Source organism: Mustela lutreola, chromosome 3, assembly GCF_030435805.1.
Source record: "Mustela lutreola isolate mMusLut2 chromosome 3, mMusLut2.pri, whole genome shotgun sequence".
Classification (NCBI taxonomy): Eukaryota; Metazoa; Chordata; class Mammalia; order Carnivora; family Mustelidae; genus Mustela; species Mustela lutreola.
In genome coordinates this window covers 103,113,049-103,132,754 of record NC_081292.1, presented here as the reverse complement: position 1 = coordinate 103,132,754, position 19,706 = coordinate 103,113,049, and the positions used below count along the sequence as shown (strand labels likewise).

At 36.8% G+C, this 19,706-nt stretch overlaps 1 protein-coding gene across 2 annotated transcripts in view; it reads left to right on the top strand.

Annotated features, from left to right (window-relative positions):
• CNTNAP5 (contactin associated protein family member 5) overlaps positions 1–19,706 on the top strand; it is an 842,021-nt gene that overhangs the window by 381,094 nt on the left and 441,221 nt on the right. For both annotated transcript variants that reach the window (XM_059166599.1, XM_059166598.1), the window contains exon 6: positions 1,623–1,807. In XM_059166599.1, coding sequence (XP_059022582.1) covers positions 1,623–1,807 — 185 coding nt within the window. The remainder of the gene's footprint in view (positions 1–1,622; positions 1,808–19,706) is intronic.

The window sequence follows — 19,706 nt, the reverse complement described above, 5'->3', positions numbered from 1 at the left end:
ATTGAGCCCCGCATCGGGCTCTCTGCTTCACAGGGAGCCTGCTTCTCCCTCTGCCTGCCTCTCTGCCTACTCGTGATCTTTGTCTGTCGAATAAAGAAATAAAATCTTAAAAAAAAAAAAAAAGACTTTGGGGGAGGGGAATGTACCTTTGAACTCCTTTATCCCCTTTATATATCACAGTACCCGTTTTATGCAAGGAAAGAAGGAAGAAAGAAGGAAGCAGGGAGAGAAAAAAGGAAGGGGAGAGAGGGAAGGGAGGAAGGAGAAAGAAAAAGAAGAAATAACTTTTAATCATTAGCATAATTTGACTAATTGCAAGAACTTAAAAGTTTTTCAATAAATAATGAAAAAAGTCAGCAATGAATGCACCATCTATCATTTTTCATCTACAATAAGTATGATGCCCTCCACCACCCCCGTCGGAATCAACCAAGTGCTGTTCAGTGCAGGAAGCAGTGCCATCGGGCCATAATGGAGGTGGGAGTGAGCAGCCTACAGGGAAAATGGCAGCTCCTGCCTCCTTAATGCCACACTGTTGAGCAGACTGTTGGAGCTGTTCTGGTAAAACGCATCTTAGGAGAGAAGTGGGAGACATTTAGCTTTCAGTTTCTAAGGGGACCAAACAATAAAACATTCACAAACTTGAAAGTTTACACGTAAGTCTTAATTAATTGCATTTAACTTTTCATTTGGCTAAATCTGAGCTATTCTGAAGGGGGAAAAATGCTGTAATCTTTTTGACAAAATGGTACTGGCAGGAACTTCCATAAAATTGGAGGAGGGGCCGAGGGGAGGGAGAACTAGCCTGGCCTGATAGAAAAATGTGCCTCTCCACCTGAATCTCTCACAGCCTAAGTTTAGGGTTAATCTCTCACGCCAAGTTTAGGGCATCTTCAGTCTAGACAGAATCTATGCATATGGCCCATGCCACAGACAGAGAGACAAGGCTGGTCAGAGGACCTGGATTTGAATGCTTGCTGCACCCCTGGGCCATGGGCGCTTAACCTCACTGATCTGGACGTTCTTTATTCACGAAGTTCAGATAATAATTTTCCCCTGGGGGATTAAAGATGGTGGGTATAAGCTTCTAACTTAAGTGCTGTTCATATAGTAGGCACTTGAAAATTGCAGCTAAAATGATTCTTTCCTCACTTTTGCCTTTGCCTTCAGACTTGCCTAACTCGGTGCCCACTGCCTTCCCTTTACTTACCCAGAATTTACTTTTCCTCCAAAGCATAAGTCAAGATTCATTTTCTCCATTCAAGAACCATTCAAACACCAAGAATATGTATTATTTCTAAGTGTGATATTCTCTGTTTTCAATATTACTGATGAACATTAGGATATGGTGCATTTTATTACTTAACTGTTCATGCTCTGAAAGCATATCCTTTCATATCCAGAAGGGGATGTATATATCAGCTGACCTAGAATTTGTTTCTTAAATCTGTGGACAGAATATGTTATTCCTTTACAAACCCAATAGGGTTCTGGCTCTGGAGAGAGAGAGAGAGTCATTCTCTACCTTTAGGATAAAGAGAGTTGGCGTTGCTTGCGGAATATTCTAGCATGCACGTGCCCTTGGGCACGAATGCCATCCAGTCTTCCTTTCCCCTTCACAGATGACAGCAAACCTCGGCTCAGCAGCAGCCCACCTTCAGCCACCCTGGGAAGTCTGCTGGATGATCAGCACTGGCACTCCGTCCTCATTGAGCGGGTTGGCAAGCAGGTGAACTTCTCTGTGGACAGACACACACAGCACTTCCGCACCAAGGGCGAGGCAGATGCCTTAGACATCGACTATGAGGTGAGTGGACTCTCCCTGCAGGTCCCCAGGTGCCTTACTCAGCATCAGTCAAAAAAAGAAAAAAAAAATCAGCAAACAAATGACCAATTGAGAGAAGATGGGGGGCCATGGCAAGTCTTACCCTGGGCTCAACTTCTCTGTCTAAGCCCAGACAGCCTTCAGTGGAAGAGTCCAAGAAGGCAATCTGAGCAATGTTTGTGGGGGGAAAGTGTCTTGGCAACAAGGGGACCTCAGCAAATTGTGTATATTTTAAAATCAGGAAATCTCTTTTTCACTTAATTTTTTTTTTCCTGCTTGTAGCCTTCCTGTATCACCTTCCTGTATCACTGCATAATCTTATCATTATATTCAGTTGTTCTTTTTTTTTTTTTTCAAAAATCAATTTCAATTAGCTGGAAAAATACAGCAATTAGACTAATATAATATTATATGTCACATATTCCTGAAGAAAAAGGGGAGATAAATAAAACTCAAAGGAATCTAAAACGCACACTATAGCACTTGTAGTTAACCTTCATTTCTATGCAGACTTTTGATAGCATACACGAAGAGTCATTTCTTTCTTGCTTTCTTGCATGACTGCAAGAAATGCACCGAGACTACAACACAAAGAAGATGACACAAAGTTCGGTAAACTGGCAGACAAAAGTTATCCATCTTTGCAAGTAGTTCTTCAGTTCTACAAACATGCCCCTGCTCTGTATCAGACTTTTTTTTCTAGGCAATAAATATACACAGTTGGCTGAGACAGAGTTCCTGTGTTGGAGAATTTATAGGACTTTTTGCAGGATGGTGGCATGGCAATTCTGAATGTCTGTTTTAGGAGTCAGCCCAATTAACATCCCTTGGGGGATTTATTATAGATGAAAATAGTCAGCACCCCCCCCTCACCTGCTGAATGTGAAACTCTGGGAGAAGAGCTCAAAAATTTGTTTTAGAAATCCTCCAGGTGACACCCTACCATTTGAAAAGTACTATTTTAGAACAGTTACTCTGTAGCTTAGACTTGTGGGCAGGTGGAGGGAGGAGATTGCTGGACAGATGGTGGGAAAATCTGTTCGTTGACAATTCCACTCACCAGTGGGGTACATTCTAGAACAGCAGGGGTGGAGATAGATAATTGAAAAATTAGTGTCTGACTTACTTTTTATCAATCACCATCATGAGCTATAAGAAAGATTTCCTCTTTTGATCCTACCTTTAGCTTAGCATACTATTGATAAATTATGCTATTCATTAGCTTCAAAAAAGAATTTGCCATTCTGACTCAAACACACCAGGTAGATTTTTTTTTTATTTGCTGATAACTGGAAATCTATGAATATCAATCATCTCTCTTTGTCAGGTTTAAGTGATTTAAAGTGGTTGAAAGTGATTGAAAAAAGAAAAAACATAAAGAATACACATAATATTTAAAGAGATATCTTTCATGAACTTGAGGACAATAGAAAACAAAATCATCTGTAACTCTACCTGCCTAGGAGATGGTTCTAAAATTCTCCCAGTTGCCTGATTTAACCTTTATTTTTAAGCCTATGTCTACCTATCTCTCCTGTGTAGAGAATGTTTATGGGATCACAGCTGAGTGGCATTAAAATGAATGTCAACATTTGAGGGAAATGAAATCCAGTGATGTCACTCAATTTATGAAACTGGAACAGGTTTCTTCAGGAAATGCCTGGATTTCACTTTGCCTTATAAAAAGAGTCTCCTAGGAAAGAAATGTCTTGGTGAATTCCTTGGAAGTAAACTCTGTTTCAGAGAATTCAAGCCCCTCCAGAGTGCCCAGCCAGCTTGCCCCAGTGACCATATAAGAAGACGGATTGACTCTAATGGTGACATTAGAAATTGACTGTACTAGAACATGAGAATTATGTGTTCCAGTTTCTGGAACAACTGGAGTTCTCCAGTCTTTGCAAGTTCACCTTAAAGATTATGTGTAAAGGAAAGAGCAGTAGAATGGGGGTCTTGAGTTCTAATTGCCACTTTACCACTAACTAGTTGTATAAATCCAGGAAATGAAAACTCTTAATTTCAGTTACCCAGAAGCAATAATAGCACCCTATTGGCAGGAATAAAGATAAATAAATATTTAAATCTAGAGATTATTTTGTAACAATGTCTATTAATAAGAATCTAGGTCATTGATTTGATTTCTGTCATGGGACTGTATGTGCCCATATGCACCCTGGATACCACCAGCTAGGAGGAAAACTAAAATCAGGCCGTTGGGTTCCTATGATCCTTTAGAACATCGCTGTTCTAAAGTTATGCCTTTCAAGTCTTATACCAAGGTTCATTATATTATGAAAATCAAAATTCCTCTTAAAATGTTAACATTATGAGCTAATAATTTCAAGAAAATATGGTAACTTTCATCTCTCCATCTTAGACTATCTATGGATATCAATGAATGACATCATGCCTGTCTGTGGGAAAAAAGAAAGGAGAAGGCTTTTGTTACATTAAGATATATTAAGTTGCTTGTTTCTCTTCCCACCTAGGGCTGGGAATCTTCTGTCAAAAATCAATCAATCAATCAATCAAAAGAAGCAGAAAGAATGTAGATCCTTTGCTTCTCATTGAAATGTCATCTTAGTTCACATCACTCAGCCTATATGATTTTCTCCAAATGCATGTGAGAAAGACTATAGAAATTTGCTTCACTTCTGGTCTGGAGCAGATGGATTTTAGAAAAGAGATATTTTTAGGATCTTAATAAGGGCCCATTTCTCTGAGATTCATATAATCCATTAATTCTTTTCCTATCAAAAGTGCTCAGTGATCCTGTTTATATAGCCATTTTACAGGCACCAGAACTATTAAAATTTTTTTAAATACATGATTTTGCATATTACCACATCATATATATTGAAAAGGCATTTTACAAAATATATATATATATATATATATATATATATATATATATATATTATAATAATACTTAGTTTAAAAAGCTAGGTTAGATTAAACCCTATAAACATTTAAAAATGCATATGTATACATATATCTTCAAATGTAGGTTCTATCAAAATTTTAAGGAAAATATGAGATAGTACTTTTTTAAAAAGATTTTACTTATTTATTTGACAAACGGAGATCACCAAAAGGCAGAAAGGCAGGGAGAGAGTGAGAGTGGGAAGCAGGGTCCCCACAGGGCAGAGAGCCTGATGCGGGGCTCAATCCCAGGACCCTGAGATCATAACCTAAGCCAAGGGCAGAGGCTTTAACTCACTGAGCCACCCAGGTACCCTGAGATAGTACTTTTTAATCAAGGATAATGGGAGGTTCTTCTAAGTCTGACATGAATTTCGGAAGCCTGGAAATAAAACATATGAAAAATACCCATATAATTTTTTTTAAAACTTCCACATAATCTTCCATAAGAATACATATATAGTGATATCACTACCCCAGTAACTTAGAAAATTATTTCAAAATTCAATTAATAAGTAAAAATCTCCTACAAATAATTCTTAATGGATAACTTAAAGGAGAAATAAAGAAAATGGATGTAAGAAATACAAATTGCTCTCAAATATATGAAAAGGTACTCAACTGAACTCAAAAAGAAAAATAATGAAAATTCATGCTACAATGATATTATTCACTTAGATTGCAAAAACTAAAAACGTTACAATGTTGGCATGGGTATGGAGAAACCAGAGCTATTTCATCCATTATTAGTGGGATGATAATTAACATTACATTAGCAAAAGAACAATGTCTTCAAAATTGTAAACATGTGGTCTTCAACCCAACTGTTCTGTTTCTAGCAATTTATCTTATGGTCATAGGAAATATGTGTAATAGGATATATGGTAGGAATAATAAAATAGTGGAAATTCCCCAAAAGTCCTTCACAAGGGGGTTAATTAAGAATTATGCTAGGGGCACCTGGGTGACTCAGTCAGTTAAGCGTCTGCCTTTGGCTCTGGTCATGATCTCAGGGTCCTGGGATTGAGCCCTGCATTAGGCTCTCTGCTCAGCAGGGAGCCTGCTTTCCCCCACCCGCACCTGCCTCTCTTCCTGCTTGTGATCTCTCTCTCTGTGTCACATAAATAATTAAATATTTTAAAACAAACGAACAAAAAAAATATAATTATGCTAAGCTCTTTAAAGGAACAGCTCTGCCATGGTGCCCTGATGACCTCCCACTATCTACATGGGCCACACAGCCATAGCTTTGCACAGTAGCTGATCTGAGTCTTGACAGCATGCTTTATGATCTTTCTGAAACAACAGAATTTGGAGGCCTGCAATTAGAAGCTTCAAGGCTGTTTCCCATTCACCGCACCTGTCCCTTGGGAGGATGTCATGACACAGTTTCTTGTTGCCTCCTAGGTTCTGATAAGGCATGAAGCACTTTTGCCCTGTACTTTCAGAATAGAGCTGTGTCATCAAGAATTGCTTAGCTGAAGGACACTTCTCTTAGAACTCATACATGATTAAAGGACAGACATAATACAACTGCTTATTTAGTGACTGAAATAACTAGAGTAGGAGCTATAGCAACAAGGAAACCTCCCAGCTTATATTGTGGTCATCCGACCTCTCCTTTTTTTTTTCTTTTCTTTTTTTTTTTTTTTAAGCATAATTTTTTTCAGTTCGTGGGACAGGTGGGCAGCAGTATTTAGCTACTATTGCCTTTGTTGACTCTGTAAGTCACAGTCCATCTGAATCTAAAAGTGGCTTCTTTACCTTTACAGGTGGGTCGGTCATGTCTTGGCTTTGGACTCACCTTGTTTGGTGTGTGTGCTTGACAAAACTATACAGAGGTATTATGCAGCCATTAGAAAGAATGAGGCAGCCCTATATACCCTGATGTGGAACTATTTCTAATATAAATTGCTAAAGGAAAAGAAAAACAATATGCCCTGCATTATAAGAATGTCTGTGTTTAAGATTAGAAAGAAAGCATGGACTTGACAGAAGACAGCATGTAGACAGAAATCTCCAGAAGTGACTACAAGGACAGATAAGGCAGATCATAAGAGAATGAGTTCAATGAAGAGGGAACCCTTAATTTTCACTAACTACTTTTTTAAAGATTTTACTTATTTATTTGACAGAAAGTGACACAGTGAGAGGTAACACAAGCAGGGAGAGTAGGAGAGGGAGGATCAGGCTTCCAGCCATGCAGGGGGCCCGATGAGGGGTTTGATTCCAGGACCCTGGGATCATGACCTGAGCTGAAGGCAGATGCTTAACAACTGAGGCACCCAGGTGCCCCACAGTAACCACTTTTTAAAAACATTTTGAATTTTGTAACACATATAGAAGTATTTTAAGGAGAAACTGAGGCAATAGAAAGAATATGTGACTTTAAAGATATTTCTTATATTTTCTGCTAAAATTACAACCTATGATTTGTATTTATTCATAGTTTTTTTTTTCAAAAACACTTATCACTTTAGAATTTTATTTAATTTACTTATTTTTAATTGTCTATCTCTTCATCCCCACCCCAGTCATAACATTCAAGCTCATCATAAGGGTTAACATTTTCTTTTTTATTTTCATAGAAATGTGTCTGGTACAAAATGTGGAGTTCATGAATATATGTTAAGTAAATGAAAGAAGCTTCTTTCTGTAATTATAAAACATAACAATTGATGACCAACTTTGGTTTCTATAAGAAGTTCTTTATAGGTCTGCCATGCTTGAAGGCCACTTCTTGCCACCACCCTTACTTGACATGGCCTAAAGGACACTTCTCTTAGAACTCAGACATGATTAAAGGACTGGCCAGACATAATACAACTACTTATTTAGTGATCAAAATAACCACAGATCACTAAGGAAACAGTTTTCCAGATCATGTGGCAGTGTAATTGTTATTGATCCTGTTTCCTTTGGAAACTCAGCTGAGGACTAAAGTAGGAGGCCTATGTAGAGGAAAATAAATGAAAGAAAATAAAATAAGGAAAAAGAAAATAAGTAGGTGCAAAGTGGAAATAAAGAGGAAGAAACGGGAAGGGAGAAAACATGAAATACTATTTTGTTGATATTTTGTGATTTTGTTTTACCTCTAAAGCTACCTTGTGAGGGAAATCATTGTCTTACATTACAAAAAAACCAAGGCAAGAGAGACTGTTGGCGGCTCCCCATCCCCATACCCCAGTAGCTATTATGGAACAGAAACAAGATTTGAGCTCAGATCTGTGCAGTGGCTCAACTGGAGATCCCTCTGGTGACTAGACATTCCTCTGAGAAAGAGATACTCTGTCAAGATACAAGCACTGTTTCTGGCCCTAATTCTGGCCTCTGCATGTATTCAAGACTTGAAACCACATTAATCCCTGCCATTCTTCTTTCTGTTTTTTAAATTTAAGATTGTTGTGATTTGTGGATTTTTCTGTGTTTCCCCAAGTTTTATAACGGCAAACTGGAATAAAAACATGATGAAGGGAGTATTTCAGTATTACCATTATATCACAAAGTGGAAAAAAAAATCTTTGTTTTTATTAGCATGAACTAAAAGAACAAATGAAAAAACTCCTTATTTTATTTCAGCTGCTATTGGTGGAGGTGGTAGCAGGTTTTAATCATCTAATAAGATATCTTGAGTCTGGCTGAATTTGGGCTGAATTATTATAACGTCAATAAAGTATTATAGAATTAGCCAGGCCACAGTTGAATATGTGTAGAGCCTGAGGCAAGAGTACAAATTGAGGTCCACATACCATAAGTTTAAATATTTAAAGGGTTACAAATAAGCTGACAAACTGTTGAATAAAATATCTTCTATTCTCCTGCTTTGACGAATGTACCTTCCCAGTGACATCCCAGATGGTCAAGCCCTGTCCATGGTGTAAACAGCTGCCACCTGGCCACAGCTCAGACCTGTCATTCTGTGGTCCATCCTGAGGAGGGCAGATAGGGAGAGAGCCATTCAGGGCCTCAAAACACTTTCAGAACGGTTTAGGCAAGAGTTTCTGGGGCGCTGTGTAGGAAGATCATGGTTTATAAGGGTGGTAGCAGGTTATTATAGCTGTTTCTCCTTGACTGCACCATGAGGAAGAATGGAACTGGAAGGTGGTCAAAGTGGTGGTCAAAGGTGGGCACCTGGGTGCCTGGTATATGAGGGATACTGAAGATAGGATTTCCAATGAGCTCCCTATTTGAGCACTAAAGCAGACAAAATTTAACCCATTGTATAAAAACCCAAGGTAAAACTATTGTAAGCTCACTCAGAACAAATTATAAATACATGTTGAACCAACTGGGCTGTGTTAGCTCCTGATGTTTTTGAGTGTGTAAAAAGATACCCATTTATGGGTGCCTGAGTGGCTCAGTTGGTTAAACTTCTAACTCTTGGTTTCTGCTCATGTCATGATCTCAAGGGCATGAAACCAAGCCCCATGCTGGGTTCCATACTCAGTGAGGAGTCTGCTTGAGGTTCTCTTCCTTCCTCTCCCTCTACCTCTCCCCCTGCACTCTCTCTAAAATAATACATGAATAAGCCTTTAGAAATGCCATTTAGTGTTCCCTCATTTTCAATGCAGGGCTGTGTCTGGGTCAGATATTGCTCACCTTCTGTCCACTGTAAAAGAGACATAGGACATTTCTTATCCAGAAATAAGGGGATGCTGGGAATTTGTGAAAGAATAGGTTATAGAAGCAATGAAGAAGAGGTAACTTTTGGTTAACATGTAACCAATTACCATCTCTCAGTATGTGACCCCAAAGTACAGACAAAAAATAAGACATCATATGCACAATACGCTTTATTTTTTTTAAGATTTTATTTATTCATTTGACAGAGAGAAATCACAAGTAGATGGAGAGGCAGGCAGAGAGAGAGCGAGGGAAGCAGGCTCCCCGCCGAGCAGAGAGCCCAATGCGGGACTCGATCCCAGGACCCCAAGATCATGACCTGAGCCGAAGGCAGCGGCCTAACCCACTGAGCCACCCAGGCGCCCCCACAATATGCTTTTTTAAAGTTAAAGAGATCAGACATTCCAAAGAAGTTTCAAACTGAGTCATTGATCAAGTCAAATAGTAGAGCAGAAGCCATAAAATTGTGACCCTGGAGAATGTTAGGACTGCTATTATCTCACTTGGCCTATTTCATATTTTTCATTTTTAACTATTTGAATTTGGGCTAATATTTAAAAATCAAGAGATTCCACAGGAAAATTGGGATTTCTGGTTTCATTTGAAATGGCAGAAACTCATTGACCTTTGAGAACATTCCCAAGGTCAGTGATGAGCTCTTCTTCCATAAAGGCCATGGACTCTGTATATGGCTCAACAAACACAAAGCCAGTATAAGTTTTAAAAAACGAAAAAAAAAAAGACAGCTGTTTGAATCTATTTTCATACACCTTTCATTACAAAGTGGACTATCAAAGGTTAAGTGAGACAAATATTCACACATGAGAAACTTCAAAAATATCAGAAATCCAAGTCCTACAGAAAAAGGAATTTTCTAAACAGGAAGACTCCAAAATTTAAACAGGGCCAGAGGAATAGCCAGTAAGGAGGAATGAACTCATTGCCATGGAAGTAACATCAAAGATTGAAAAAGATAGAAGCAAATTCCAGACAAAGAAGAGGAATGAGATCAAAGGAAGAGAGAGTGGCAGATTCTGGGACCTCATACATTTAACATCAAAGCAGGCTTTCTTCTGGGAGTCATCTAGTTGGAGCCCACCTGTGACACCAGAAGACCCATCAGATTACCAGATGGACTCTGTTGCTTAAGACACTGAAACTGTGAGTGAAATTTCACAATCTAACACCTAGTTTTGTTGACTACTAAGATTAATGGAAGATACACTACGCAATTTGCCATAACCAAACAAACAAGAAAAGTAAGCAAAGAAAGCAGCTAAACTGACCAAAACAAAAGGGCAATAAGGCAAAAGCAAATTTAGAAGTAAATTGCTAGTGTTCTTTTTTAAAGCAGTTCAACAAATATTTGTTGGATTTATTATGTTTGAATCATACATCTTGCATTAAATATTAAAAAGTGAATAAGATATTATCTGTGTCCTTGAGAAATATTTTTAGAGAGATATTTAAAAACATTCAACAAATATTTATTCAGAATCTATTATATATCATCATCATTTTAAGCAGTTGGGAAATTCAAGTATGTCAAAGAACAAAGATGCCTACCCTCGTGATGCTTACATTTTCGTAGAGGAGACAAACCATAAGCAGTAAACATAACAAGTAAATAAATTACACATGTAACGGAAAGAAGAATAAACATACATCTAGGCTATGGATTGGAAGTTCAAAGATGAAGGGAGGGGCAGCTGGGTGGCTCAGTTGGTTAAGTATCTGACATTTTATTTGGGCTCGGGTCATGATCGTGGGATTATGAGATTGAGCCCTGCATTGGGCTCCATACTGAGCATGGAGCTTACTTGAGGTTCTATCTCTCCCATTTCCTCTGTGCCCCAACCCCCTGGCATGTGCATGTGCTCTCTATAAAAATAAGTAAAAAATAATAATAATAATAATAAATAAATAAATAAATAAAACAAAATAAAATCATTAAAAAAAAAAAGATGAGTGCTGTGAAGTGTGTAAACCTGGTGATTCACAGACCTGTACCCCTGGGGATAAAAATATATGTTTATAAAAAATAAAAAATTATATAAAAAAAAAGAAACAAAGCTTAAACATGCAATAAATAAATACATTAAAAAAAAAAAGATGAGGGGAAACAGATTGCAATTTTGGATATGTTGATCAGGGTAGACATCATTGAGATGATGTCAATTGAACAACAACAACAAAAAAGTGAGATTGCTAAAGACTACTTGGAAAGAACTGGCATAGGGCATTTGGCTCTCTTACACTATAACAACTGTACAGAGTTATATGAGACCGTGAGCTAACAGAAGTTGGGTTTACAGCTCTGTGATCCACATCCTGAAGGCCCTTGGGCAACATCATGCAGATGATATACCCTGAAATATAATCTCTGTTCAATATCATCAATATCTGTCCCACGGTATAATATGCTGGAGTCTGAATGAATGGGCAGGATCATATATCATCAGAATCTTAGACAATAAAATTAGTGAATGAAGAGGTTCATGGCATTCAGCCAGGTTTGTCTTGAAAGCAAAGATTAATTCAACGACACTCATTAAAGTTTGAAGGAAATACTTGGGGAATTGTAAACACAATAATGATATGTGAGGCAATAAAAAATAATTTGTACAAAGACATACAACTGAAGTAACTGAAAAAAATAGGATAGAAATTCAGGAAATCAAGGAAATAAACCAACCAAACCAAACAAAACTAGCACTCTTTAGAATAATGACTGATTAAAAAAAAAAGGCAGAACATGAACCTGAGATGGTATTCTCCCCTACCTGCTGAATGAGCAATACAGACTTTTACACTCAACTGTAAAATTACTAGTCTTTCTAAATTTGAAAATAAAATTGAATATAGAGAGTAACCATGAAGTTCTAGCATGGCCTCTCTTTCTTTTTCTTTCCATCCAATATATACGGGAAGCTAGAACAAACCAATGGGTTTTTTTTTTTTTAAAGGCACACTCAGCATATTAAGTTCTAGCGTTCTGAAAATCTGAAAACCAGATGGAGGCTTCTGTAGAATCTTGGAGGAAGATTTGTTTATTAATCCAAACAAAGAAAAGGCACTCACTTGAGCTGCCATTGAATAAAATATCAATACATACTATCACAACCTTCAGACTGAAAAATATTAGAATTACTATCCATATGTTTTTATTCAGAAATTATAAATATAATGCCACAAAATACAATTTTGGAAGAACTTCTGAACTGAGAAGGTGCTACAGTGCAAACAGTCTTATTAACAGCAAACACTGTATGCTAGGATCCATTCTCCATCCTTCAGGTGAGAGAAGGTTTTTAATTCTCACATTACCCAGTCAAGCTCAGTTGTTTATGTGACATAAGTATTATTACTATCCTCATTTTGAATATGAGGATCATGAATCCCATAGAAGTTAGGTATTTTTCCCAGGTCCCCATAGAAAGCAGAAGCAGACCTGGGTTTGAATCCAATAAGAGAAGTTCCTGAAACATCACCTTTAAACACTTAGCTGTGGAAAGGGAGAGGATAAATGCTGACATGATTTACAAATTTATGCAATTTCACAACAAACTGGCACATAATGTAATATCTTAAAAAGGAATGTGAAGTGGAAAAAGTGGGTATACTGATTGTTAATAATAATAATAGTTTAAGTAAACAAGATGTAGAACAAATTGGGGTTGAAAGAAAAAAAAAAAAAACACAGCAATCTGTGCTTCATAGAAAGTAATCCAAAGCCACAGTTTGAGAAGCTAGATAATCTCAGTGACTGTCTTCCAAGTTAACATCAAAACACAGTAAACATTACACAATAAACTTAAGAATTACCTGTTTCCTCAGGTGGTAAATAATCTCTTTGTTCTAAAAAACAAACAGCAGACACACATGGTTTACAAGAAACATACTTTCGCAGAAATAATCAAAAATTATTTTTTTATAAAAATAAGGAATTGGGGACAAAGATATACCAACTAAATTTATAGAAAATGCATAATTGGAAAAAATAATTAGATTGAAAGTAAAAATTAAAATCAGAAGATAAAGGTCACCATAAAATAATAATCGGTGTGATTTTGAATTAAAAACATCCATACTTGGCAGATGTATATGTCAAGTAAAATATCAATCAAATACTTGGGGCACCTGGGTGGCTCAGTGGGTTAAGCCTCTGCCTTCGGCTCAGGTCATGATCTCAAGGTCCTGGGATGGAGCCCTACACTGGGCTCACTGCTCAGCAGGGAACCTGCTTTCCCCCCTCTCTCTGCCTGCCTCCCTGCCTACTTATTATCTCTGTCTGGCAAATAAATAAATAAAATCTTTTTAAAAAATCGATCAAATACGAAAAATAACTCCAAAATACAAAACGAAACTGTCCATTCTTACTAATTAGATGTTGGTTAACACTACCCTTACATGAGCTGCCTGTGTGGCAATTCCAGGATATGGAGACCCAGGAGCCAAACTCAAGGAAGTGATCACTGGTTTTCCAGTTATGTTGCTAGTTGAATAAACTAATGGACAGCATTAAAGGAGAAAACCTAGTGTTGCAAACTTGGGAGACAGTCAATCAGATGCCAGCTGAACTAAGTGGAATAGCTTGAGAATGATCAATATTCAATTTTTGCAAATAATGACTAAAATAATTTGACCATCCCAGGTCATGCAGAAGAGTGAATTTAGTATGGATGGCTTGATGGACAGAAACATAGTTTAGAGTAATATTTTAATTTTTATTCTCACAATTTTGATAAATCAGATAAAATATGAATGCAAATTATTTGAGGAATATAATTATTAATGTAAAATTAATAATTATATAACAAATATAGCATACCAGTGTTTATGAAGTATTTAGAAAAAAATTGATACTATATGTGTAGGAAAGGAATCCATATACGAAGCATTTTTTTCATTCTAAATTATCTGATAACAAACTATCTATAATTCAAGAGTATAATTATAACCTCAGATTATTGAATTTGAAAAATTTGAAAATATAAGATACATCAAAAATTTACAGTCACACTCAAATGTGCAGAGACATAATTTTGTTTCTTTTCCCCAGCTGAATTTGATATGCTCATCAGCCCTGCTTCCCCTGACTGCAGAAAAATCTAACCTTGATAATGAAGGATAACTAGTTAATGCCTGTTTAAAATTTAGTGCACTGTGTAAATGTTGGATTGTACTGATGTTTTCTCTTCCCCCTTCTTTCCTTTTTCCTGGGCAGATCATTGGCTGGAGGGCTTGTGCATTATCCTGCACTAGGGGAGACTTGGGGATAAAGTGTTGGGTTCTGTGGCTGCTGTCCATGTTACTTGCTATGGGCTCATGCTTTGAGGTCTGGTCACTTGGATTCTCAAAGACCTTCAGATCCAGCTACCATTCTCAGTCCATCCATATCCTGCATCCTGCTCTCATAGGCTGGGGACCCTCCGCAGTCTACCTCCCACTATACTAGAGTGACTAGGTTATTGTGAAGAACGCTCAGACCTTTCTGTATCATTGTTTCCCTCAGACATTGATAGTTTGTCTCACTTCTGGAGAATTTTTGCTCTGGGACCCTGCTGAACTTGAGACATCTCTTAAAAACTATAGCTGTCACTGTGTGGGGAATGAGTGGAGAAATAGCTATATTTTCCAAAATCTGTCTTATGATCAATATGAACATGCCCCCCAAACCTCAGCAGGTTTCAGGTTTGCAGAGAATCAAAGAACAGGGCCTATACTACTGTCTAATTATACTCTTGTCTCCACCAACTTTCTCCAAATGTCCCCCACCCAGGCTAGAAACAGCTTTTGTTGTCCTTAGTGTGACAGAAAATGACAATTTTGCAGTAGACAGTATTCTCTAGGATTTGCTATACTACTTGGCTTCTAAAAAAAAAAAAAAAGGCAAAAAGAATACTACCCCAAATCTTTTAAACACTAATTTTTGCTATTTAAAAGAGTTTTTGTCTTTCTCTCTTTTTTCAAGTATTTCCCTGTGACTCTTATTTTCTTTCTTTCTTTTTTTTTGTTGACTCTTATTTTCCTAAGTCATAAGCAAGTAGAGCATTAAAAATATTTTTACAAATTGAGGAGGGTGGCCAACATTTTTAAAAGTGTCATTGTATATTTAAAATTATAAAAATGATTAAGAACTTATGTCCTCACAAAAGCTGCATAGGGATGTTTGCAGCAGCTTTATTCATGGTTGCCAAAACTTGGAAGCAACCGTGCTGTCCTTTAGTAGGTGAATGGATGAATGAACTATGGTATATCCAGATGGAATATATTCAGCATTAAAGAAAAATGAGCCATGAAGCCATGAAGCCATGAAAAGGCATGGGAAAACTTTAAATCCATATTACTACTAAGTGAAATAGGCCAATCTGGAAAGGCTACATACTATATGATTCCAACAGAATGACGTTCTGGAAAGGGAAAAAGTATGGAGACAGGAAAAAGATTAATGGTTGCCAGGGCTTACAGTTGAGGGGCACGGGGGAGGGATGAGTTGGCAGAGCTCAGAGGAATTTTTTTTAGTGCAGTGAAACTATTCTGTATAATATCATAATGGTAGATATATGGCATTATACATTTGTCCAAACCCATAGAATGCACAACACCAAGGGTGAACTGTAATGTAAACTATGGACTTCGGGTGATTATAATGTGTCAGTATACATTCACCAATTGAAATTGGTGTACCATTCTGGTGAATGATGTTGATTATTAAAGAAACTATGCATGTGTGAGGACAGAGAGTGTATGGGAAAAATCTGTACCCTCCTCTCAGTTTTTCTGTGAACCTAAATCTCTCTAACAAATTTTATTTATTAAAAATAAGTAAAAATAAATTTTCAATTTAGTTTTTACTAAACTATGGCAACAATTTAGAAAACAGAAAAGGATCTTTTTTAATGTAACTGAATCAAGTTGAAAATATTTGAATATTGCAACAGATCAACAAGGATGATTTTATATAAGTTATCAAAGAAAGAATTTTTAAAATTTTTCTGAACTAAAATTCGTTAGTGTTTAAGTTTCTGAGTATTCCCCAAGCTTTATAAGCCATCCTTAAATAGAATCAAAGATAAAACTCCCATAGCTGTTCTCAGAGATAAATCTAGACTTGATCTAAATACTTGACAAAAGAAGGAAATTAGAGCTCAAATTCATTTACTATTTAAAATATGAGCACATGTATTTCAGGGAAAATGGAGCACACATGTGGTTCAAGCAAAGAGAATCTATTAATTTATGATCTGTTAATATAATTCAACCCACCAGGACTTTAAACAAAATACCCTGTATTCTCATTTGGATTTCTGAAAAAAACGATGGATAAAACAGCATTCAATTCTCAGTTCAAATAAACAAATAAGTAAGTAAATAAATTATGTATGTGTTAAATAGGAGTAGAAGGATATTTCTTTAAGGTATGTGGAGTCAGAGTCAGTATTACGTACTCGGGAAATATATAAAAATACAATTTTTTTGCAAAGTTTTGTACTGTGATTATTTAATATCATTTAAACCGTTTTGTACAGGGGCACCTGGATGGCACAGTCTGTTGAGTGTCCGACTCTTGGTTTTGGCTCAGGTTGTAAACTCAGGGCCCTAATCTCAGAGTGGTGGGATGGGGCCCTGCATAGGGCATTGCCCTGAGTGAGGAGTCTGGTTAAATTTCTCTCTCCTTCTTCCTCTGTTCCTCCCTGCCTTGCACTTTCTCTCTCTCTCTTGCTCATTCTTGCTCTCTCTAAAATAAATGAATCTTTAAAAAGTATTGGACAGATTTTAGAAAATTTTTACAAAGACAATGGAGCAAGGAAAAATATATAAACGTTGACTTGGAAGAGGGTAAAGTGCTTTAAATATGGCTTATGACTATCTCCTTTAAAAGTTCAATGATATTGGGACACCTGGGTGGCTCAGTTGGTTAAGCAGCTGCCTTCGGCTCAGGTCATGATCCCAGCGTCCTGGGATCGAGTCCCACATCGGGCTCCTTGCTCAGCAGTGAGCCTGCTTCTCCCTCTGCCTCTGCCTGCCATTCAGTCTGCCTGTGCTCGCTCTCTCTCCCTCTCTCTCTCTGATAAATAAATTAAATCTTTAAAAACAAAACAAAACAAAAAAAAATAAAAAATAAAAGTTCAATGATATTAACTAAAACATACATTATTTAATATAAAATTATCTGGATAATGAAAACAAGGGGATATTTATGTAATTTATATGACAGAATGTTTAATTAAGGAAACAATTCTTAAATAATATAATTTTTTGAGATGTATTTGATGTATATTAATTTCAGGTATACAGCATAGTGACTCAGTATGTGTATATATTGTGAAATGATCACCACAATAAGTCTTGTTAACGTCCATCATCACACATAATTACAAATTTATTTTTTGTTTGATGAGAACTTTTAAAAGCTACTCTCTTAGCAACCCTCAAACATATGATACAATATTATTAACTATAGTACACCATGTGGTGCACTACATTTATTTCGTAACTGGAAGTTTGTTCCTTTTGAGTTCCTCTTTACTCCTTTCTTCCGGCCCCACCCCCTGTCTCTGGAAACCACCAATCTCTTCTATCTACGAGTTCATTTTTTTTTAAATTTTTTTAAGGATTCCATACAATAGCAAATTTTAAAAGCATGAAATTCAAAGGAAATAATTTAATGATGAGTATATCAACTAGGGTAAAAAATGATAACATAATGAGCGGTCTCATCAAAAACATTTGAAAATAGACAAAGACACTGTGTACTTATATAGGAAGATGAAATACTTCAGAAATATCCATTTTACTCCAAGTAAATGTGTCAATGGAAATAACAAATTCTTAATCAAAATTCCAATGAACTATCTGAGGTAAAACAATTCTGAAATTCAACTTTAAGATAAAATAGAGGTTGCTGCCTGTGTTCTCCTCAAGGATTTTGATGGATTCCTTTCGCACATTGAGGTCCTTCATCCATTTTGAGTCTATTTTTGTGTGTGGTGTAAGGAAATGGTCCAATTTCATTTTTCTGCATGTGGCTGTCCAATTTTCCCAGCACCATTTATTGAAGAGGCTGTCTTTTTTCCATTGGACATTCTTTCCTGCTTTGTCAAAGAAGAGTTGACCATAGAGTTGAGGGTCTATTTCTGGGCTCTCTATTCTGTTCCATTGATCTATGTGTCTGTTTTTTGTGCCAGTACCATGCTGTCTTGATGATGACAGCTTTGTAATAGAGCTTGAAGTCCAAACGTAGTGATCCAAAGGGGCACGTGCACCCGAATGTTTATAGCAGCAATGTCCACAATAGCCAAACTATGGAAATAACCTAGATGTCCATCAACAGATGAATGGATCAAGAAGTTGTGGTATATATACACAATGGAATACTATGCAGCCATCAAAAGAAATGAAATCTTGCCATTTGCGACAACATGAATGGAACTAGAGCGTATCATGCTTAGCGAAATAAGTCAAGCAGAGAAAGACAACTATCATATGATCTCCCTGATATGAGGAAGTGGTGATGCAACATGGGGGCTTAAGTGGGTAGGAGAAGAATCAGTGAAACAAGATGGGATTGGGAGAGAGACAAACCATAAGTGACTCTTAATCTCACAAAAGAAACTGAGGGTTGCTGGGGGGAGGGGGTTGGGGAGAAGGGGGTGGGATTATGGACATTGGGGAGGGTATGTGCTTTGGTGAGTGCTGTGAAATGTGTAAACCTGGTGATTCACAGACATGTACCCTTGGGGATAAAAATATAGGTTTATAAAAAAAAATAAGATAAAATAGACAAAATACCAAATAATTCTCCTAACAGAATAAAGCAATGACAAGTGAAAGTAGACAGCAGGATTAATAACCCTTATCACACATACAATTTTTCTATAATAGTGTGGAATTTTTGAGGAAAAAATAAACATCTAGAACTAGCCCTGGATATATGAGTAGCTATTCATATAAAACAAAGGCATTCTAGTTGGGAGAACACATCTTCCTGAGACATCAATATGGTTTAAATTCAAGCATCAATATGGTTTAAATTCTTGCTAAAGGTAACATTTCAAAACACTGAAGAAAACCTGGCTTACACATTGAATCCTGTTGTGATAAACATGATTATAGAAACTATCCTGTTTCTCTTGTATAATGGTAAGAATATTCACAACCAATCAGGTTTGTTCTTTTAAGTAGTATTAATATTACAAAAACAATTTGTAGTATTTTACTGGAAAGAATGGTAGTAAGACAAAACAAAACAAAACAAAACAAAACAAAAAAACAAAATGAGTATCTCATGTTCTTCCCAAAGCAACCACGATTAGCAGTTCAGTGCATTTCCTCC